The following is an 18,732-nucleotide window of genomic DNA, read 5'->3' as shown; positions in this document are numbered from 1 at the left end:
AAAACTCGCCTGGAGCAGAGCTGGAGGTGACCCACCACCAATTCCCATCCCATCCCCTCCCCTCCCCTCCATTCCGTCCCATCCCATCCTTTTCTCCTTCTGCTGCTTATTCAGGATCTGCAGGCTCAACTCCCCCCTCCCCACAGCTCCGTGTCCCCACCACCGTCCCCTGCCCTTCCTGGGGCTCCGTCCTCCCAGCCTCCAACACCCCTCATCCCTTTGTGTCCCCCCCCGCCAGCTCCCAGCCCTCCCCACGCAGCCCTGCAAGCTGGGGGGCAGCCGGGCCCCTCGTTAGCGGGCGCTGACCTAACGAGGGCCGCGGGCGGGCGCAGCGGGGCGCTGGGGGTCCCTGCCCTGCCCCGGGGGGGGGCTGACACCACAGCCCCAAGGGGCAGCGCGTCCCCAGAGCCAGCCGGTGCCGGGACGGGACAGCATCTCTGGCGGGGGCAGCGGGAAGGGCGATGGGTCCTGCTGCTGCAAGGCTGCCCCAGGAAGGCTTCTTTGCCACGGGGGGGTTTTGCTCCACGCCGAGGCCAGACACGGAGCTTGGTTACGAAGGGCTGAGGCACGGGCTGCTCGTGCAGACGGGACGGGCGCTGTGCTCCAGCACGTTCCCGTGCGAGGTCCAGGCAGGTTGCCCAGCGCTGACGGCTCCGCTCACCCAGCGGGATGGCGCCGTGTGCAGGCGGCAGGTCCCCAGCCGCCCCGTGCAGAGGGGCTGCAGGCAGCTGGGGGGGGTTCAGAGCCCCCCCCCGTTCCCCCTGGGCCCCCTCCTCTGCTCCCTCTGTAGGGCTGGCCTTGGCCCAGGGAGGAGGATGAGGGCTGCCAACATCAGCCGATGGGGGGGGGGGTCTCCACCCAGGAGAGGATGGTTGGGGGGGGGCTCCTCTCACCAGCCCCCACCGTGGGACCCGAGGGGGGGTTGCAATGATCCCCAGCGGGGCCTCAGCACCCGGTGCTGGGGCCAGTGGGGGCTGAGGCTGCCTCCAGCTTCTTCAGCTCCTCTTCCTCAGCTTGCCACATCCAAACCCCCAAGGGCCTTTTCCAGCTCTCCCTACTCCCACCCAGCCCTCCCTACTCCCTCCCAGCCCACCCTACTCCATCCCAGCTGACCCTATTCCCTCCCAGCTCACCCTATTCCCTCCCAGCTCACCCTACTCCCTCTCAGCCCATCCTATTCCCATCCAGCCCACCCTACTCCCTCCCAACCCTCCCTATTCCCTCCCAGCTCACCCTATTCCATCCCAGCCCACCCTATTCCCATCCAGCTCTCCCTACTCCCTCCCAGCCCTCCCTATTCCCACCCAGCTCACCCTATTCCATCCCAGCTCTCCCTACTCCCTCCCAGCCCACCCTATTCCCATTCAGCTCACCCTACTCCCATCCAGCCCACGCTACTCCCTCTCAGCCCTCCCTATTCCATCCCAGCTGACCTTATTCCCATCCAGCCCTCCCTATTCCCTCCCACCTCACCCTATTCCCTCCCAGCCCACCCTATTCCCATCCAGCTCTCCCTACTCCCTCCCAGCCCTCCCTACTCCCTCCCAGCCCACCCTATTCCATCCCAGCCCACCCTATTCCCTCCCACCTCACCCTATTCCCACCCAGCCCACCCTACTCCCTCCCAGCCCTCCCTACTCCCTCCCAGCCCACCCTACTCCCGCACCGCCCGCTGCAGGCCCCGCTCACAGCCCGCCTTCCCCCCCGTTAATCGCGGGCCCCAGGACGCGCCTGGCGCCCCCAGGACCACCGAACCACGGCGGGGCGAGAGGAGGGGGCTGGCGGGGCGGGGATCCCCGGGCGCTGCCCGGCGGAGCCCTCCCAGTACCAAACCGGACCGGACCCAGACTAACGCCGAAGCGGGGGCCGCGGGACCCCCCCCGGCGGCGGGGCCGCGCAGCGCGGGGCCGCTCAATGGAATCCTCCTCAATGAACGTGACGTCACAGCCGCGAGCCCACCCGGGAGCCAATCAGCGAGCGGCCCGCTCCTCCCCCCCCTCCCCCTCCCCCTCCTCCCCGCGGGGAGGGGAGGGGGGAGGAACCCTCGGACCAATAGCGGGGCCGCCCGCGGCCAAAACACAGGGAGCCGGCCAATGGGCGCGCGGGGGGGCGGGGCGAGGCGCCGGGGCGGCTGGAAGATTCGGAGCGCGGGGCCGGCGGGGCGGGCGGCGCGGCGGGGACCAATCAGCGCGGCGGGGGGGGGCGGGGCCCGGCTGCCCCCCTCGGGCCCCGCCCACTCCCCCCCCCCCCCCCCCCGCGGTGTCGGCGCGGCGCGGGGCGCGCTCGGGGCTCCCACGGCGGCGCTCGGCGGGGGCCCCCCCCCCCCCCCCCCCCGGCCCGGCCCCCCCCCGGCCATGTCGGTGAACATGGAGGAGCTGCGGCACCAGGTGATGATCAACCAGTTCGTGCTGGCGGCCGGCTGCGCCGCCGACCAGGCCAAGCAGCTGCTGCAGGCGGCGCACTGGCAGTTCGAGGTACGAGGCGTGGGGGGGCGGGGGGGGGAAACCCGCCCCCCCCCCCGGATATCACCCCCGGGAACCCCCCCCTCCATAGATCCCCTCCACAGACACCCCCCTCCCGTTAACCCCCCTCCCTGTACCCCCCTGTGGACCCCCCCCCTTGTTGACCCGCCCCCCCGTGTATCCCCCCAGTGTGCCCCCCCGTGGACCCCCCCCAATGTGCCCTCCCCAGTGGACCCCCCCGATCCCCCCACATACCCCCCCAGTGTACCCCCCCGTGAACCCCCCCGTTGATTCCCCCCCGTATACCCCCCCGATGCCCCCCCCCCCGTTTACCCCGTGTCCCCCTCTCGTGTATCCCCCCCGTGGACCCCCCCCGTGGACCCCCAGTGTACCCCCCCGTGAACCCCCCCCGTGATCTCCCCCCACATACCCCCCCAAATGCCTCCCCCCGCGGACCCCTTGTGCCCCCCTCCCGTGTATCCCCCCGTGGACCCCCCCATGTGCCCCCCCCGTATCCCCCCCCATGTCCCCCCCCCATGTCCCCATCCATGGACCCCCCCCCGAGTACCCCCCTGTAACCCCCCCCATGGATCCCCCTATATATCCCCCCCATACCCCCCCCAAACATGCCCCCCCCATCACCCCCTCCCCGTGTGCCCCCCCCATTTCCCCACCACCACCCCCATACACCGGGGGGGGGGTCACAACACCCCCCCCCCATACAGCCAGGACAGGGCCCTGCTGGGGGGGGGGGGCACTGCCTTCCCCCCCCCTCCGTGGGGAGGAAAAACCGGCTGCGAGCCGCCCCGGCTCTATTTATACCGGCCCGTAACCGGATCTGCCGGCCGGGCCGCGGCCCGGGGGGGTTTGGGGGGGGGGAAAGGGGTGTAAAAGGGGGTGCAGCCCCCCCTTATGTGGGGGGGGGGCGTGGGAGAGGGGGGCAGCACCCATGGGTGCGGGGGGGGGGATAGGGTGGGGGGCTCTGCATGGGGTGGGGGGGGAGATTTGGGGTGGGTGCGGGGGGATTGGGGTGCAGGGGGATTGGGGGGGATTTTGGGGGGGGGTCCACGGCCCCCCCTTTGTGCACGGGGCTAACGCCGGGCCCCGTGTGTCCCCCCCCCCGCAGACCGCCCTGAGCGCCTTCTTCCAGGAGACCAACATTCCCAACAGCCACCACCACCACCAGATGGTAAGGCCTGGCCCCCCCCCCCAGCCCCGTTACCCCCCCCGTTACCCCCCGTTACCCCCCCAGCCCCCCCCCCCCGCCATATTGCTGCCCGCCCGCAGCCCCAACGTAAACACGAGCTAAGATGTCTGCCAGGAAACGGCAGGGCCGCGCCGGCACCGCGGGGCCGGGGGGGCCGGGGGGGGCCCAGCCTCGCCCTGACCTTGCCCGAGGGCACGGCCCCTCACGGGGGGGGGGTGAGGAAGTCCCGCGTCCCCCCCCCAGCCGTGCTTTGGGGGGGGGGGTTTGTGGGGTGCTTTTTTTTTTTTGGCTCCTTTTCCTGTTGAGGACACGAGCCGGGTGCGGGGGAAGGAGCAGGTCTGGGCTAAGCCCGTTCGGTTTTTATTTATTTTTTATTTATTTTTTTTATTATTTTTTAATTTTTTTCCCCTTTTCTGGTGCTGTCGGGGGGCCGGCAGCAAATGGGGGAAGCAGCGGAGCCTGCCGGGCCACCGTCCCCCCCCCCCAACCCTTTTATTCCCCCCAAACCCATACAAATTTCCTCCCACATTCAGGCCCGGGGGGGGGTCCCCCCAAAACCCCCCTGGGAGCACCCCAGGAGCGGAGCCCGGCCCCGGTGGCTCCTCTCGGGTGTGGGGGGGATTTGGGTTTTGTCTCCTTCCTGGGCTGGAGCTTGTAGGGGGGGACGTCCCCCCCCCCGCTGCCTTCGGGGTGCAGGGGAGGTTTCCCCCGCGCTCACGCCTGGCTCAAAGGGGCGCTTCGGAGAGCTGGCGGGATGCTCCAAAAACCCCTAAAAAGCCCCAAAAATCAGCTGGGGAGGGGAAGGGAGACGAGCCGGGAGCTGCGGGGCTGCTTCAGGCCTCGAAATGCTCCAAAAAAAAAAAAAAAAATAATAATAAAACGCCAGCCCCACGCCCAGCAGGGCGATCCCTCCCCACCGCCGCAGGAAGCTCGACGCAAAGCGAGGAAACGCCTCCGGGGGGGGGTCCCCGGCCCTGCACGAGGGGAGGGCCCGGGGGGGGGGGGGGGGGCAGGGCTGTGTCCCGTCCCCCCCCAGGATTTCCTGGCCCCCTCCCCAGCCCCGCTGTGTTTTGGGACGACCCAGCACAGGCACGTGGGGCGGCTGCGGCACGGCTCCACGTGGGGACAAGCGGCGTCGCCCCCCCTCCCCCCCAGCATACACAGCTCGAAACGCCCTGCCTGGACGGGCCGGGGGCCGCGGCGAGGGACACCCCAAAATCCCATCCCAAATCCCTCCTGGCACCGGCAAGCTCCTGGCCACGGTGTGGCACCGACCCTGCGGCGGCCGGCAGCCAGCGGCTCCCTGAAAAAACCGTCTCGGAGGAGGGAGGCGATGATCACACGGCTGCTTTTAGATTTTTTATTTTTATTTTGACATGAATCCTGCGCATCTCACCCCGAAAAGGCCGAGCTGCGTCCCGCCTCCAGCACCCGGCCTCGGGCCGGAGCTGCTGTTTGCGCGCGGCTGTGTTTTGGGGTGTGTTTTTTTTTTTTTATTATTTAAAAAAAGGAGCCTCTTGAAGTTAACAGAGCGATTTTTTGGATCGAGCATCTTTTCGGATACTGCCAAATAGAGGCTTTTTTTTTTTTTAAAATAAGGGGGAAAAAAAAGCTGGCTTACTGTCGCTTCGAGGTGAGCTCTGGGATGAGTCCCTGCCTGCGCAGGGGGAGCTGCTCGGGGACGGGAGCGCGTCCCGGCGCTTATCTCGCCCCTCGGTTGGCTCCGAGTGGGCTGGGGCTGGAAAACAAAACAAAACAAAAGAAAGTCCCGCATGCTGCCATCTGCCCGCGGCGAGGGTCCGGCTGGCCCTGCTGGCGTTTTGGGGTGCAGCACCGTGACCCCAAAAAGGGGCGAAGGCGAGCGCACCGGGGAGGCACGGGACGAGGAGCTGCCCCCCACGGGGCACCACGGAGCCACCCGCGGGTCTTTCGGCCCCGCAGCAGGTCCAGGGCAGGCGGAGGGACGTGGAGCAGCGCTTCTGGCTCACGGGGGTCTTCCCCACCCCAAAATGCTGAAAAAGCTGCAGCACGGACCCCACCACCGCCGTCCCGTCACGCAGACCCGCCCGGCACCGAGCGCCGCGTCGCCCCCCGGGGCAGGGACTCGGGGTGGGTTCAGCCCGGCGGGGCGAAGCCCTACACGCACGCTCCCCGTCTGCGCGTGGCCACGCAGAGGTTTTGGCTCAAAGCGTCCGGAAGGGAGAGAACGCGCCCCAAAACCGTTCCTCTCGGACACCCTGGTGGATCAGCTCCGGCATCAATTCCCAGCCCACGGCACGGAAAGGAGAAAGGGGAGGGGGCTCCAGGACGGGCACCCCGACAAAAGCTCCTTTTGGCACACCCCTCTTCGTGTGTTAATTGTGCCCCCACCTGGGGCGCGCTCGCTCTGGTGGCTGCAGAAGACTCGGGGCTTCGGGACGAGCAGGAGAAAACCTCTGGGGGCTGTCCCCGTCCCACCGGGACCCCTGCCCCCCGCTCGTCCCACCCCATCCAGCCCCCAGCCCTGTCCCAGGGGCAGAAACCCGACGGGCAGCTGGGGCAGCAGCGGCTTTGGTCACTGGTTTTGCTGAGTGACTTGGGGGGAAGACGTCCAGAAGGATTTAATTAATAATGCAGCTCGGCCTGGGTGCCACCGGGATGGCGCCGGCACCGAGGGGTGCTGCACGCTGCCCTCATCCCGCTCCTCCCTCGCTGCCCGCTGAGGGTTTGGGGCAGGAGGGGGGCACCGAGGCAGAGCCCCCCCCGGCCCCGTGCTGGTGTCCCGGTGTCGGGAGCAGCCCCGGGAGCAGGAAACCCCAGGTCCCGTGCAAACGGCACGAGCGGAACGAAATCCCCGGGGATTTCAGGAGGAAAGCCCGCGGATGGGCTGGGAACCCTCGGGGGGTGCAGCGCTCACCCCGCGCCCGGGGGGGGGGGGAACTCATCCTGACACCACCAGCACAGCGCCGGGGACCCCGATGGCGACCAGACCCCGGCTCTGCGCGTCCCCTGGGGGCCGGATCCCAGGGGGGGTCCCCGTTAAGTAGTTCGGCAGACGGCGGTGGGACCCCAAAGCCAGGACCCGAAGCCACTTGTGGGGACCCGAAACACCCCGTGGGGACCCTGGACGTCCCATTGGGGACCCTAAACGTCCCATTGGGGACCCCAGGTGCCCCACGGGGATGCTAAACGTTCCGTGGGGACACCAGACGTCCCACGGGGACCCTAAACGCCCCGTTGGGGACCCTGGATGTCCCGTCGGGATGCTAAATGTCCCGTCGGGGACCCTAAACGCCCCTTAATCTCCTTCTCCCCGCAGATGTGCACCCCGAGCAACACGCCGGCCACTCCGCCCAACTTCCCGGACGCCCTGGCCATGTTCTCCAAGCTGCGGACGTCGGAAAACCTGCAGAGCAGCAACAGCCCCATCCCCTCCATGGCCTGCTCCCCCCCGGGCAGCTTCAGCCCCTTCTGGGCCTCGTCGCCCCCCAGCCAGCAGCCCGCCTGGCTGCCCCCCTCGTCGCCCACCGCCCACGGGCTCCACCACCACCACCACCACCTGCACCCCCCGCAGCCCGCCTGGCCCCCCGCCCCGCCGCCCGCCGCCCCCCCGCACAAAGCCGTGGCCACCATGGACGGGCAGAGATAAGGCTGGGGCTGCTGGGGGGGGGGTGGGTGGGAGGGGGGGGGTGTTTTTTTGGGGAGGGGGAGGGCGGGCAGACCCGGGCCAGGGCGTTCGGAGCGGGGGCTTCCTGAGAAACGCACTGGAATCCTTTTCTAGGTTTTATTAAATTTTTTTTTTGGGGGGGGGGGGCTGGGGGGACGCTGCCGGGAAGGCGGCCAAGAGGCCCCGAGAGCCTCTTTCACGAGTCGCCAGCTGGTTTTTTTCTCCCCCCTCCCCTATATTTTTTTTTTAAATATATAACTATAATATATAAATATATCTAATGTATATAAATCCAGAAAGAACGAGCAAGCAGGCACGGAGGGCATTGCCCCCCCCCCCCCCCCCCCCCCGGCAACACAGGAAAGGTAGGGGGGAGGAAATCCACATAAAAAGGGATGGAGAGGTGGGGGATGGACCCCCCCGTGCCCCCCCCCCGGCCCCGAGGAAGCCCTGGGTGCTCGTTGCTGCGCTGAAAGCTCTGGCTTCCGAAATTCAGCCTGGCTTCTTGCACAGACCCTCCCCCCCCAACCCCACGTACCCCGGCCCCCCCTCGGGGAAGGGGGGGGGGGCTGTGATTTAACAAAGTGATGCCCCCCCCCCCCCCGGTCCCTGTGACCGCCGCTCACGGGCCCTTCTCGGGGTAGGGGGGGGGAGCTGTGGAGGGGTGGTGGGTTTTTTTTTTTTTTAGTTTTCAAATCAAATCTTGCTTAAAAAAAAAAAAAGACAAAAAGAAAAAAAAAAGGAAAACAGGTTGGAGGTTTTTTATTAATTTAAAAATAATAAAAAAAAAAATCACTTTTTTAACACCAGCTGTCCCTGACTTTTCTCTGCGCTAGGAACCGAGGGTGACACCTGGGGACTCGGGGACACCCGTGGGACCTGATCCCCGTGGGACCTGATCCCTGAGAGATCTCCTGGGGATCTCCCGGCCCCGCCGGGGCAGCACGGTGCCACCAGGCACACCGGGACCGATGCCGTCGGGAGCCAGCGCGCGTCCCTGTGACCGCTGTCCCCAAAAACTGGGGCTCGGAGCTGGCACCGCTTGTTTTTCCTGCTGTTCCCAGCGGTTTTAGGCAAATCCCACGCCCAGGATGGGGTTTCCCAAGCATCCCCCTCCTGCACCCAGCCAGACCCCTGCCCGCACCCCAAGGTCTCTTTGCGGACCCCGTGGGGACAGCTCGGTCCCCCCCACCCCCAGCACCGAAGGGCCCCGACAGCGGGTGGCACGGTGACACGGGCAGCGCCAGGCTGGGGTGACAGCCCCAGCCCCCTACAGCCCCCGTCCCAAACCTGGTGAGCATTTGGGGTACCGTAATTAAATCCCACTGCAGGTAAAACACAGCACCCATGGGCACGCCGCAGCCCTCAGCAAACAAGTGGGGGACACACCCCCCCCCCCAAAAAAAAACAGGTCCAGGGACACCAGCAAGGGCTGGGGCACGCAGCCCTGATCCTATAGGGGCACACCAGCTGGGGATGGGCCCCCCCCCAAAGGCGAGAAAGGAAAAAAAAAGCCCCCATCGGGGCCACTCACCCGCTCCAGAGCTGGCAGCACCCATGGCTAAAGGGGGGGGCCCACCCTTGGGTGCTGGGGTTTATGGGGGAACTGGGAGGCGCAGCTGGGTCCCATTGTGTGTGGGGGGGGGCTCAGCCCGCTGCAGCTGGGGGGGACGAGTCTGGAGCCCTGCAGGGCCCGTCCCAGCTGGGCCTTATCCCACAAACGGGATTAGGCTCGGGGCTGCCCTTAGCTCGCTGCTTTTCTCTGGGTTTTCCCCGGTTTTGCCCCAGAGGTGGCACGGGGGGGGGACCCCAGACCTGTGGGGGTCTGGCCCCTCTCTGCCCGCAGCCTTCGGGGATTTTGGTGCCGTTCCCATAACCTGCGACGGCAGCAAGGGATGGGGCTGGTGCCACCCCGAGCACAAAGATGCAGCCGATGGAGGGGCGGTGATGGGGGCACGTGTAGGGGGTGCTGGGGCTGCCAGGAGGGTTGTGGGTTGGGGTGTAGGGGTGTAAGGAGGTGTGGATGCAGGGAAATACGGATGTAAGGGCGTGCGGAGGAAAGGACGTATGGACACGGGATGTAAGGAGAGAGGGATGTAGGGGTATAAGGAACTATGGACGTAAGGATGTAGGGATGTATGGATATAAGGATGCAGGGATGTGAGGAGGTGTGGATGTAGGGATGGATGGAGGTAAGGATGTAAGGACATAAGGACATAGGGCTGTAAGGGTGTAGGGATGAAAGGAAGGATAGATGAAAGGATGTGGGGACGTAAGGAGGTAGGGATGTGGGAAAGCATGGATGTAGGGACGTAAGGAGGCATGGTTTGTAGGGATGTAGGGATGTAAGGATGTAGGGAGGCATGGTTTGTAGGGATATAGGGATATAAGGATGTAAGGATGTAGGAAAGCATGGATGTAGGGACGTAAGGAGGCATGGTTTGTAGGGATATAGGGATATAAGGATGTAAGGATGTAGGGAGGCATGGATGTAGGGACATATGGATGTAAGGCTGTAGGGACGCAGGGACGTAAGGCTGTAGGGACGTAGGGATGTAAGGAGCTGTGGATCCAGGGACGTAAGGACAGAGGCAGCCCTGCAGCAGGGAACGAGACCCCCCCAGGAGCCCAGAGGACGGATGCTGACGGCCAAACCAACCCCGGCCACGCAGCCGCTGCCCATCCACCGCCCTTTATTGCTCCTGGCCGGCCCCCCCGTGTGGTGCCCGGGGGGGGCTCCCAGCCGGGCCCCCCCGGCCCCTCTCCGCTGCCGGGGTCTCTCTCCCGTCCTGCGGCGCCCACGGGGGCGAGGGGAGCCCCGGTCCCTGGGGGACGCGGCCGTGGGGCGACGCTGGACGGAGCTCCTGGAGCCTGGGGGTGCCTGGGGGGGAGGCGCAGGGGTTAATTCCCCCCGGGGTGGGGGGCACGGGGGGGCTCCGGCTTTGGGGATCGGGGCCGGGCACTGCCGGAGGTGCTCGGGGATGGGGTGCAGGAGCCCGGCCTCACCCCCCCCCCCCTCCAGCCCCCAATCCCCGTCCCACCCTGGCAGGCTGGGGGCGCAGACCTCCCCCCTGCCCCGACCCCCCGGGGGACGTCTCGGTGCCCTCCCCACCCCAAAGCCCCCCGGGGGGGGCCGTACCCGGGCGGCTGAGCAAGGACATGGCGCTGTGGGGCCGCGAGGGCAGGAGGTCCTGGGTGCCACGCTGCCCTGGGGACAGCTGGGGCTTGTCCCCCCGCGAGCCTGGAGGAGAGACGGGAGGGGATGCGGGTTGGGGTCCCCCATCCACGTCCTACACGTGGGGAGGGGGCTGCCCACACCCCGACCCCCCCGGCCCCGCTGTACCGTCCTTCCCCACGAGGGCAGGCAGCCGTGCGTCCCGCCGCCCCTTGTAGATGTGCCCGTCCTGGCCCAGCAGCTCCACCTCGTCCTGCTGGGGAAGGAACCGGGGAGCGGTGCCAGCACCGACCCCGCAGCCCAGCCTGGGACCCCCCCAACCCCACGGGGACCCCGCTCCCAGCACCCCAAAGCCAGCCCAGCACCCACCACCCCCCCTGGGGAAACCGAGGCATGCCGCCCAGCATCCCCCCCCCCGAGCTGCCCAGCCCCGGGCCGGATCCTTACCTTCACGGGGAGCCCGGCGTGGGGCTGCAGGTGCCCGGGGGCGCAGGGCGGGAGGTGCTGGAGGCGGGGGCAGCGCTGCAGCGGGGGGGTGCGGGTGTGCTGCCCCCCGCAGCGCCGCGGCACCCGCAGGTACCCGCACCCGGCCCCGCACTCCCTGCGGGGTGGGTGCAGGTGGGTGCTCAGGAGGGGGGGCCCGTCCCTCTCCGGCCACCCCAGCGGCTGCTGGGGAAGGGGACGGGGCACGGCTGGCAGCCAGGGACGTGTCCCTCGTCCCCGATGTCCCCAAGTCCCCCCATACCCGCGGCTGTGCTGCCGTAGGTGCTCCGGCTCGAAGACGGCGTGGGGACGCGTGGAGAGGCGCGAGGGCAGCGGCGGCATGGGCGGGATGGTCACGATGTGCCTGGGGAGGGCAGGGTGGCGTGGGGGGGGGGCAATAAGACCCCCTGCCCTGAGACATGCACCCCGTGTCCCCAGGGCGCTCACCGGTGGCCCCGGGGGATCCCCTGCTGCCAGCTCCGAGCTGGGCAGGGCTGCGGGGGGACTGGTGGGACTGGGACCCCAACAGGCAGCACCCACCGAAACCCACGGCACCCACCGAAACCTACAGCACCCACCGAAGCCCTCAGCACCCACCGAAGCCCAGGGCACCCAGGAAGCAGCCGAGCCCCCGGGGGTACTCACGGGCCAGGCACCGCCATGCGCAGGGGCCGGTCGCAGGACACGCAGTGGAAATGGGCCAGGAGCTGCCTGCGGAGGGAAGGGCTCGGTGGGAGCGGGTGGCACCAGGTGGGGAACGGGGCAGGGGGGCGTTCCCCTTGGGGTCCCGCTGGGGACAGGCTCCGGGGAACCCGCACGAAGCGTCCCCGCTGCGGGAACGGCTCCTGAGGGCAGCCAGCTCCTTGGGAACTGGGGGGTGCTGGGGGCGGCACGGACAAAACGTGGGATTTGCTGCGCCCGGGAACTGGGACGGGGGATCCTCAGCCGGTGTGAGCACGGCTCCAGCACGGGTCTAGCACCCTGGGGGGAATTCCTTTCCCCTCCCTCTCGCAGCACCTCACGTTTGAGGCTGGAGCATCCCGTCCCCTGCCTTCGGCATCCCAGCACCGTTGCTGGGGGCAAGGAAGCCGCTGGGTGCTCAGCACCATCCTCCTGCGGCACCCTCAGCCTGGCTCCCATCCTGCACCTAACGTACCTGCTAAGGGGGCCGGGGGCTAGCGGGGACAGGCCCGTGGGTGCAGGGTGGCGTTCGCTGCCCCCGCTTTCCCCACGGCCGCCTCCCCCGCTCCTAGGGGCGCGCGACAACTTCTGCCCCCAGTGAAACCAGTGGAGGGGTGCTGGGCTGGCTGGTGGCAAGCAGGACCCCCCCAGTTCCCAGTTCGGGGGGGAGGACGCGGCCTCTGCCACGGTTCTGGCTGCTGCCGGCCCCACACCGCCCGCCCGGGGCTAAATCCCTGCCCCGACCCCCTCAGGGCACGCACGGGCCCTGCGTGGGCACGGCGGGGGGGCTGGGGCGGCCGGATCCTGCCTGCTCTTACCCAACCCCCCACCCCGGGGGGCTCAGCAGGCTCGGCCGGTTCACGGCACCCCCTGCCCCACGGCACCACCAGGGCAAAAACGGGCAGAAAAAGCCCCAAATCTCCAATCCCCCTTTCCCAACCCGACTGCACCGCGCAGCCCCCGTCCGGCTGCAGCCCCCAGGCTCCCTCCCTCGAGGGCGCTTTGCCACGGCTTCCCTCCCAATTTTTTCGGGCTGGGATTTTTCACAACGGCCCCACAGGTGTTCCCCATGGCGGGCAGAGACGCTCGCCCACGCCTGCCACCCAAGCCAGCCCACACACCCGTTTCGTCACTTCGTTAGCACTAATTACAGCCCTGCGCACGGCCGGGGGGGGCACGTCGGGGCCAAGCTGCATGCCTCGGGGCATCACATCCCTGCCCGGGGGACTAGCTGCCTCCCCACACCCTCACCCCAAAAAAAACCCTTCGTGCCCACGCTGCAGCTTTGGTTGGGGAGAACTTCGTCCCCCAGGGGCACCCCGTGGTGCCGTAGGGTAGCAGGGAGCTGATTTAACGCCCTCGCTGCCACCGGCACCTGTTGGGCACCGCTGGTCGGGGAGGAGAAGGATGCTCTTATTTTAGGATCCTTATTGCATGGGAAAGGGGCGCTGGGTGGAACAAACCCCCGGGACACGGTCCTGGGCACGGGAGAAGGACGGGCGAGCACAGCTGAGCTTGCTTTGGTCTGGTGAGTTGCGGGCTGGGGAGCAGCGAGCCCGCAGGGATCGCGCTGCAGCGTGGCCACCGCAGGGCTGGGGGAGCTGGAGGGACCGGGGCAGTGTCCCCAGCTGTCCCCAGCTGTCCCCAGCTGTCCCCAGGGCACTCACTTCCTAATCCCAGCCGCATCGTCGGCCTCTGCCTGCGGCGCCCGCTCCTCGAGCTGCCTCAGGATGCTCCTGCAGCGCTCCTCCAGCTGCTGCCGCAGCGGCGCCAGCTCCAGGCGGTCCAGCTGCGGGTGGCACAGAGCCTCAGCGAGCTGCCACCGGTGGCACAGCGCCGGGGCCACCGGGGCCACCGAGGGATGGGGAAAGCCCGGAGGGGCCGCCCAGCTCAGCTGGGTGCTCTCGGCGTGGAGCGGGGGGTGGAAAGCCCCGGGGGTGCCCGCTTTGCGCGGCGGGGACGAGCCAGCCTGTACCTTGGAGCCCAGCTCCTCGACGAGCTTCTGCTGGACGCGGTGCCAGCCCTGCTCCTGCCCCGTCACCTTGCTCAGCGTGTCCTCGATCGTTTTGTTCAGCTGCTCCACGGCCGCGTCAAACTGGGCGCAGCTCACCTTGCTGGCCAGGGCGGCTCTGTCTGCCTTCTGGGAACGGGGACGGGGAGCGGGGACGGGGAGCGGTGGCACCGGGGGACCCCAACCCGGCCTCCTCCTCGCAGGGCTGGCCCTGCAAAACGCCGGGACCCTCCGACACCTTACCACTTCGATTTCCAGCACCAGCTCCTCCTTGTCCGCCTTCTCCTTCTGCAGCCTCTCCAGGGACTGGAACAGAGCCTTGGAAACCAGAAGGCGCCCGGTGAGCGGCGCCAGGACCTCGGCAGGCAGCGGGACCTCGCCGTCCCCAGCCCCGGGGATCCTTCAGCCACCCACCTCAATGTCCTTCTGCTTCTGGTGATGGTCATCCACCAGGTTCCCCGTGACGGAGCCGAGCTTCTCGCAGTCCCCCTGCACTTGCAGGATGGAGGCCTGGATGCTCTTCAGCAGCTCCTCGTCCTCCTGGAGGAGGAAGGCGACAGCACGGCGCTGAGCAGGGATCCGACCTGGGTTCGGGGATCAGCCCCGGCGGCCGCAACATTTACATCATTTCTTGACCCCCCGACGCCGACATCTCCGTACCCATCTCCTCCCGGGGAGCTGCCGGCTCGCCTTGCCCGTGGCCTGCCGCACCAGGACGGAGTCCACCAGCTCCTGGAGCTGCTCGTAGCGCCGCAGCAGCTGCCCGAGCTGCGCCCCGACGTCGGCGCTGCAGACGGGGCACTCGGCCGGCACCGGCTCCGTGCCAGCAGGGCTGCTGGCGGGGGACGTGTCCGGCCCCGCGCCGCCCAGCAGCGACCTCAGCTCGTCCAGCTGGAAACGGGCAGAGGGAATCGGCTCTCAGCTGGGGCCCCAAAGCCCCCCGGGGAGGTGCGGTGGCCCCAGCTGGCCGGGGGGCAGCAGGGGGGACGTGGCACCGAGAGGTCCCCCCCGGCTCCCCACCTGCTCCTGCAGGTGCCCGGCCGTGGTGGCCACCAGCTGCTCCAGCGTGGCCTTGGCCGCATCCTGCTGCTCCCTCAGCTCCCTCAGCTCCGTCCTCAGCTCCTGCAGCAGGGCCCTGGGCGGCGAGAGGGGGCGCGGGCAGGCTCGGCCGCTAAGAGGGGGGGTCCCTCACCCCGAAACCAAGCGGCTCCCAGCCCCCCGGGGTGGCAGCCCCTCTCCCATGCCCTTACCCCAGGCTGCCGCCGGATTTCCCCGCGGCTCCAGCCAGCCCCAGCTCTCCGAGGGCGTCCTGCAGCTGCTTGATCTGGGGTGGAGGTGGCACATCAGGGCACGGCCCCCGCGTGGGGGACCTTCGGTGTCCCCTGCGTGCCCAGCCCTGCCGCCCGCTCACCTTCTCCCCCTGGCCGTGCAGGTCGCCGGCCAGGCCCTGCAGGGAGGACGCGTGGCCCCGGAGGTCGGCCAGCAGGGTGGCGATGCTCTCCTGGTCTGCAGGGACACGGCCCACAGGGGACACCCGCCGTCAGGGGCTGGGCTCCGGGCACGATTAAACCCCAGCCCCGGGTGCTCCCACGCCACCCGCTCCCCCACCGCCTCCCCGGTTCATCCCAGTGGTCCCAGCAAAACCCAGAGCCCGCCCCGAGCCGTCAGGCTCCCAACCCCGCAGCACCCCAGGGTGCTCCCCACCACATTTAGAGCCCGTGGCCCCCCTCCGGGCACCCACCTCCCTCCGGGAAGAGCAGACGCAGCTCCTCCAGCTCGGCGCGGTCTGACTTGGTGGCCTCCAGCCGGGCCACCTGCCCCTGCAGGGTGGCACAGAGGCGGCCGAGCTCGGCGACCCGCTGCAGGGCCCCCGCCAGCCCCGCGGCGCTGGAGCCCGGCACGGGGCACGTGGAGCCGGCGGCGGTGTCGGGGGACATTTGGGGTCCCTGGGCGGTGGGCGAGAGGGGCTGGGCAGCCGGGGGGAGCTGTGCTTCGGGGCGTGCGGCACCCGCCTGTGTCCCCCAAGCACCCGGGGTGGCTTCAGTGCCAGGGAGGCTCGGTGCTGTGCTGGGGGGGCTCGGCTGGACCCCTCCTCCTCCTCCTCCTCCTCCTTGGGACCAGGGAGGTGCTGGCTGTGTCCCCGTGGTGGTGGTTGGGGCGCTGGGGGACCCAGTCTGCATCCCCGTGGTGGTGGTCGGGGGGCTGGGGGACCCCGGCTGTGTCCCCAGGGTGGTGGCTGGGGCTCCAGGGGACCCTGGCTGTGTCCCTGGGGTGGTGCCGTGGGTGCCAGGGGACTCCAGGCCGGTGACGTGGGTGCCAGGGGACCCAGGCTGTGCCCCCAGGGTGGTGATTTGGGTGCCAGGGGACCCAGGCTGTGCCCCCAGGGTGGTGATCTGGGTGCCAGGGGACCCGGGCTGTGCTCCCGGGGTGGAGGTCTGGGTGCCGGGGGACCCTGGCTGTGTCCCCAGCACGGCAGCCTGAGTGCCAGGGACCCCCGGCTGCGTCCCCGGGGCGGTGGCACCGGCACCAGCCGTCCCCGTGCGATCGGGGGCAGCGCCTGCCCGCCTCTCGGGGGTCGCTGGTGCTCTCCGCGTCCCTGCTCGCGCCCCCGGGGAGCGGGGCTGTGTCCCCGGTGTCCCCTTGCCGGTCCTGGGCGCAGGCTGCGTCCCCCGCGGGGTCCCCCCACGCTCGGTGCCCTCCTCGCCCGACTCGGGGGACCCGGAGGACTCGGAGGCTGCAGACTGGCTCCCGGCAGCCTCCTGGGGAGCAGAAAGTGATAGAAACAAATTTATGGGGCCGTGCAACGGGAACCGGGGAAACCATTGCGCTCGCGTGGTGTAAAACACCCGGCTCTGTCCCCTGGAGCACCCCTGCTCCCACGGGACAGCGGACGTACCCCGTTGCTCTCCGGGCTCCCCCCGCCGCGGGGTCCCCGCTGCTCGCCCGCCTGCAGGGAGAGAGGGGGGGGTCAGGGCTGGGGGGCACGGGGCGGGGATTTAATGGGGACACCCGCAAATTGACTTCTTCATCCCCCCTCCTTGCCACCGCCCTCGTTTCCTTTTATTTTTACGTCTAATTAAAAAAAAAAACAAACCACGCGTGAGCATCACTTTGGCCAACGCAAGCACCGGCGAGCGGTGCCCGTGGTGCTGAGCTCGGGGTGCGGGTACAGCACCTGGGGCATGGGGGCCCTGTGCCCGTCCTGGGGGCAGCTCACCAGGCCCAGCAGCTCCTTGATCCCGCGGATGTCCTCGGCCATGCGGGACTGCGCCGCCTTCACCCCGCTGATGGCCTCGAGGAGGTCCCGGGGGACGGACGGGGCCTGGAAGGGACGCGGGGGGAGACCCCGTGAGGGCGGCACAGCCCCCGGGGAAGGGGCTGCGTGCTGGGGTGGGGGGGGGCACCCAAGGGAACCCCAAAAAACGCCCCCAAAACCAAACCCACGGACAAAACACCCCACAAAGCATCACCTCGGTGGCGTCGCCGTCCCGCGCTTCGCTCCTCTCCTGCCCCACGTCGGGGGCTGCGGAGCCCCCCGGGGGTCCCGGGGCCGGCTGGGGGGGCTGCCCCCGGGGGGGGGTCGGTGCGGGGAGGCGGTGCAGGCCCAGGTGCTGCAGCAGGGCCCGCAGCAGGCTGTGCAGCGCCGTGAAGTTGACGGCCCCCAGCTCGGGCGTGCCGATGGCCGCGTCCAGCAGCTCGGCCAGGCTGAGCGGGGGCATCGCCGCCATGGCCTGCGGGGGGGGGGGGGGGGGAGACATGGAGGGCTGGGGGGGCCGCTGCCTTCCTCATCATCATTGCCGCAGAGGGTGGGGGTGCAGGGGTCCCCCAAATCCCTGTACCTCCCCCAAATCCCTATACCCCTCCCCAAACCCCCGTACCCCCCATCCCCACACCCCACCCCCAAAATCCCTGTGCACCCCGAAACTTCCATTCCCCCCTAAACCCCTGTACCCCCATCCCCTCCCCCCAAAATCCCAGTGATCCTCCCAAAACCCCTTACCCCATACCCTCCCCACCCCATACACCACCCCCCAAACCCCCATGCCCCCCCCAGCCCCCAAAATCCCCATAACCTCCCCCAAATCCCCTTCCCTATCGCTGCCCCCATCCCATACCCTGCCCCCAAATCCCCATAACCTCCCCCAAATCCCCGTAACCCCCATCCCCCGTCCCCAAAATCCCCATACCCCCCATATCCCTACACACCCTAAAATCCCCATACCCCCCCCTAAATCCCCATTACCCCCCAAATCCCCACTGCACACCCCAAAAATCCCCGTACCCCCCCCAAATCCCCGTAACCCCCCCAAGTCCCCATGGCCCCCCAGATGCCCGCACCCCCCCCCAAATCCCTGTAAACCCCAACTCCCCGTACCCCCCCAAATCCCCATACCTCCCCCAAACCCCCACGCCCCCCACACCCCCCAAAATCCCCATTCCCCCCCCAAATCCCCTTAGCCCCCCCCAACCCCCCCGCCCCGCACCCCCAGCCGCCTCCGGCCGCGCTCCGCCCGGCTCCCTTGAGCCCGCCCCTTCCCCCACCTCATTGGCCGCCGCCCGCCTCTCCCCGCCGCCCATTGGCCGCGGCGGCTGTCCGCGTGGGCCTGTGTTTACTGGGGGCGCGGCGCGGCCTTCCCCGTCGCTAGGCAACGGCCCGGCCCCTCCCTCCCCGTCTGGCCACGCCCCTCGGGGCTTGACCCCGCCCCCGCCGCTTGGCCACGCCCCCCGCCCCCCCACTCGCCCCCCCCGCCCCCCCACTCGCCCCCCCCGCCCCCCCAGCTGAACCCCCCCAAGGGCACGGAGCTGGGGGGGGCCTGGAGGGGGGGGGCAGCTGCTCCTAAGGGCTTCGTACAGCTGGGCCCGTGCTGTGGGGCCCTGCCTCCTCCTGCCTGGACCCCAAACACCCCCAAAACCGCCCCAAACACCCCCAAAACCGCCCCAAACACCCCCAAAACACGACCCCGGGGAGGATTTTGAACGTGAGCAATGCCCCCGCCACGTACCTACAAAAACACTGACTTCGTTTCCCTTACAGTCCTCAGCCCAACCGTGGGGCTGCGATTTGGA

General features: G+C 68.8%; 2 protein-coding genes across 6 annotated transcripts; one reads left to right on the top strand and one right to left on the bottom strand.

The window, feature by feature from the left end:
* Positions 1 to 2,313: 2,313 nt before the first annotated feature.
* UBALD2 (UBA like domain containing 2) lies at positions 2,314 to 8,708 on the top strand. The gene is made up of 3 exons (XM_066980083.1): positions 2,314 to 2,474; positions 3,589 to 3,651; positions 6,968 to 8,708. Exons 1-3 carry the CDS (start codon positions 2,355 to 2,357, stop codon positions 7,295 to 7,297), a joined length of 513 nt encoding a protein of 170 aa, XP_066836184.1. The 5' UTR covers positions 2,314 to 2,354; the 3' UTR covers positions 7,298 to 8,708.
* QRICH2 (glutamine rich 2) lies at positions 8,061 to 18,305 on the bottom strand. 5 transcript variants are annotated; one of them, XM_066980081.1, is made up of 19 exons: positions 18,150 to 18,224; positions 17,136 to 17,396; positions 16,841 to 16,987; positions 16,562 to 16,612; positions 15,407 to 16,424; positions 15,077 to 15,171; positions 14,916 to 14,989; positions 14,686 to 14,800; positions 14,326 to 14,556; positions 14,080 to 14,205; positions 13,909 to 13,983; positions 13,630 to 13,794; positions 13,322 to 13,443; positions 11,619 to 11,684; positions 11,236 to 11,337; positions 10,938 to 11,091; positions 10,659 to 10,746; positions 10,455 to 10,556; positions 9,788 to 10,196 (listed from the first exon to the last, which is right to left on the bottom strand). In XM_066980081.1, exons 1-19 carry the CDS (start codon positions 18,210 to 18,212, stop codon positions 10,009 to 10,011), a joined length of 3,243 nt encoding a protein of 1,080 aa, XP_066836182.1. In that variant the 5' UTR covers positions 18,213 to 18,224; the 3' UTR covers positions 9,788 to 10,008. The 5 variants fall into 5 exon arrangements, with proteins under 5 accessions (XP_066836180.1, XP_066836179.1, XP_066836181.1 ...); XM_066980082.1 differs by having other exon boundaries at positions 10,659 to 10,743; XM_066980079.1 differs by lacking the exon at positions 10,938 to 11,091 and having other exon boundaries at positions 8,061 to 10,196; positions 10,659 to 10,743; positions 18,208 to 18,305.
* Positions 18,306 to 18,732: the final 427 nt, after the last annotated feature.

Source organism: Anser cygnoides, chromosome 19 (genome assembly GCF_040182565.1).
Source record: "Anser cygnoides isolate HZ-2024a breed goose chromosome 19, Taihu_goose_T2T_genome, whole genome shotgun sequence".
Lineage (NCBI taxonomy): Eukaryota > Metazoa > Chordata > Aves > Anseriformes > Anatidae > Anser > Anser cygnoides.
This window is presented reverse-complemented; position numbering and strand designations above follow the sequence as displayed.

Excerpts from the sequence above, each read along its gene's own strand:
- QRICH2 (XM_066980078.1), bottom strand. The coding sequence starts at position 18,212 with ATGAGGTGGGGGAAGGGGCGGGCTCAAGGGAGCCGGGCGGAGCGCGGC. Across the intron at positions 13,984-14,079 it reads AGAAGCAGAAGGACATTGAG|GCTCTGTTCCAGTCCCTGGA; the intron begins GTGGGTGGCTGA and ends CTGGTTTCCAAG. Across the intron at positions 13,444-13,629 it reads TCGAGGAGCTGGGCTCCAAG|CTGGACCGCCTGGAGCTGGC; the intron begins GTACAGGCTGGC and ends TGCCACCCGCAG.
- UBALD2 (XM_066980083.1), top strand. The coding sequence starts at position 2,355 with ATGTCGGTGAACATGGAGGAGCTGCGGCACCAGGTGATGATCAACCAG. Across the intron at positions 2,475-3,588 it reads CGGCGCACTGGCAGTTCGAG|ACCGCCCTGAGCGCCTTCTT; the intron begins GTACGAGGCGTG and ends CCCCCCCCGCAG. Across the intron at positions 3,652-6,967 it reads GCCACCACCACCACCAGATG|ATGTGCACCCCGAGCAACAC; the intron begins GTAAGGCCTGGC and ends TTCTCCCCGCAG.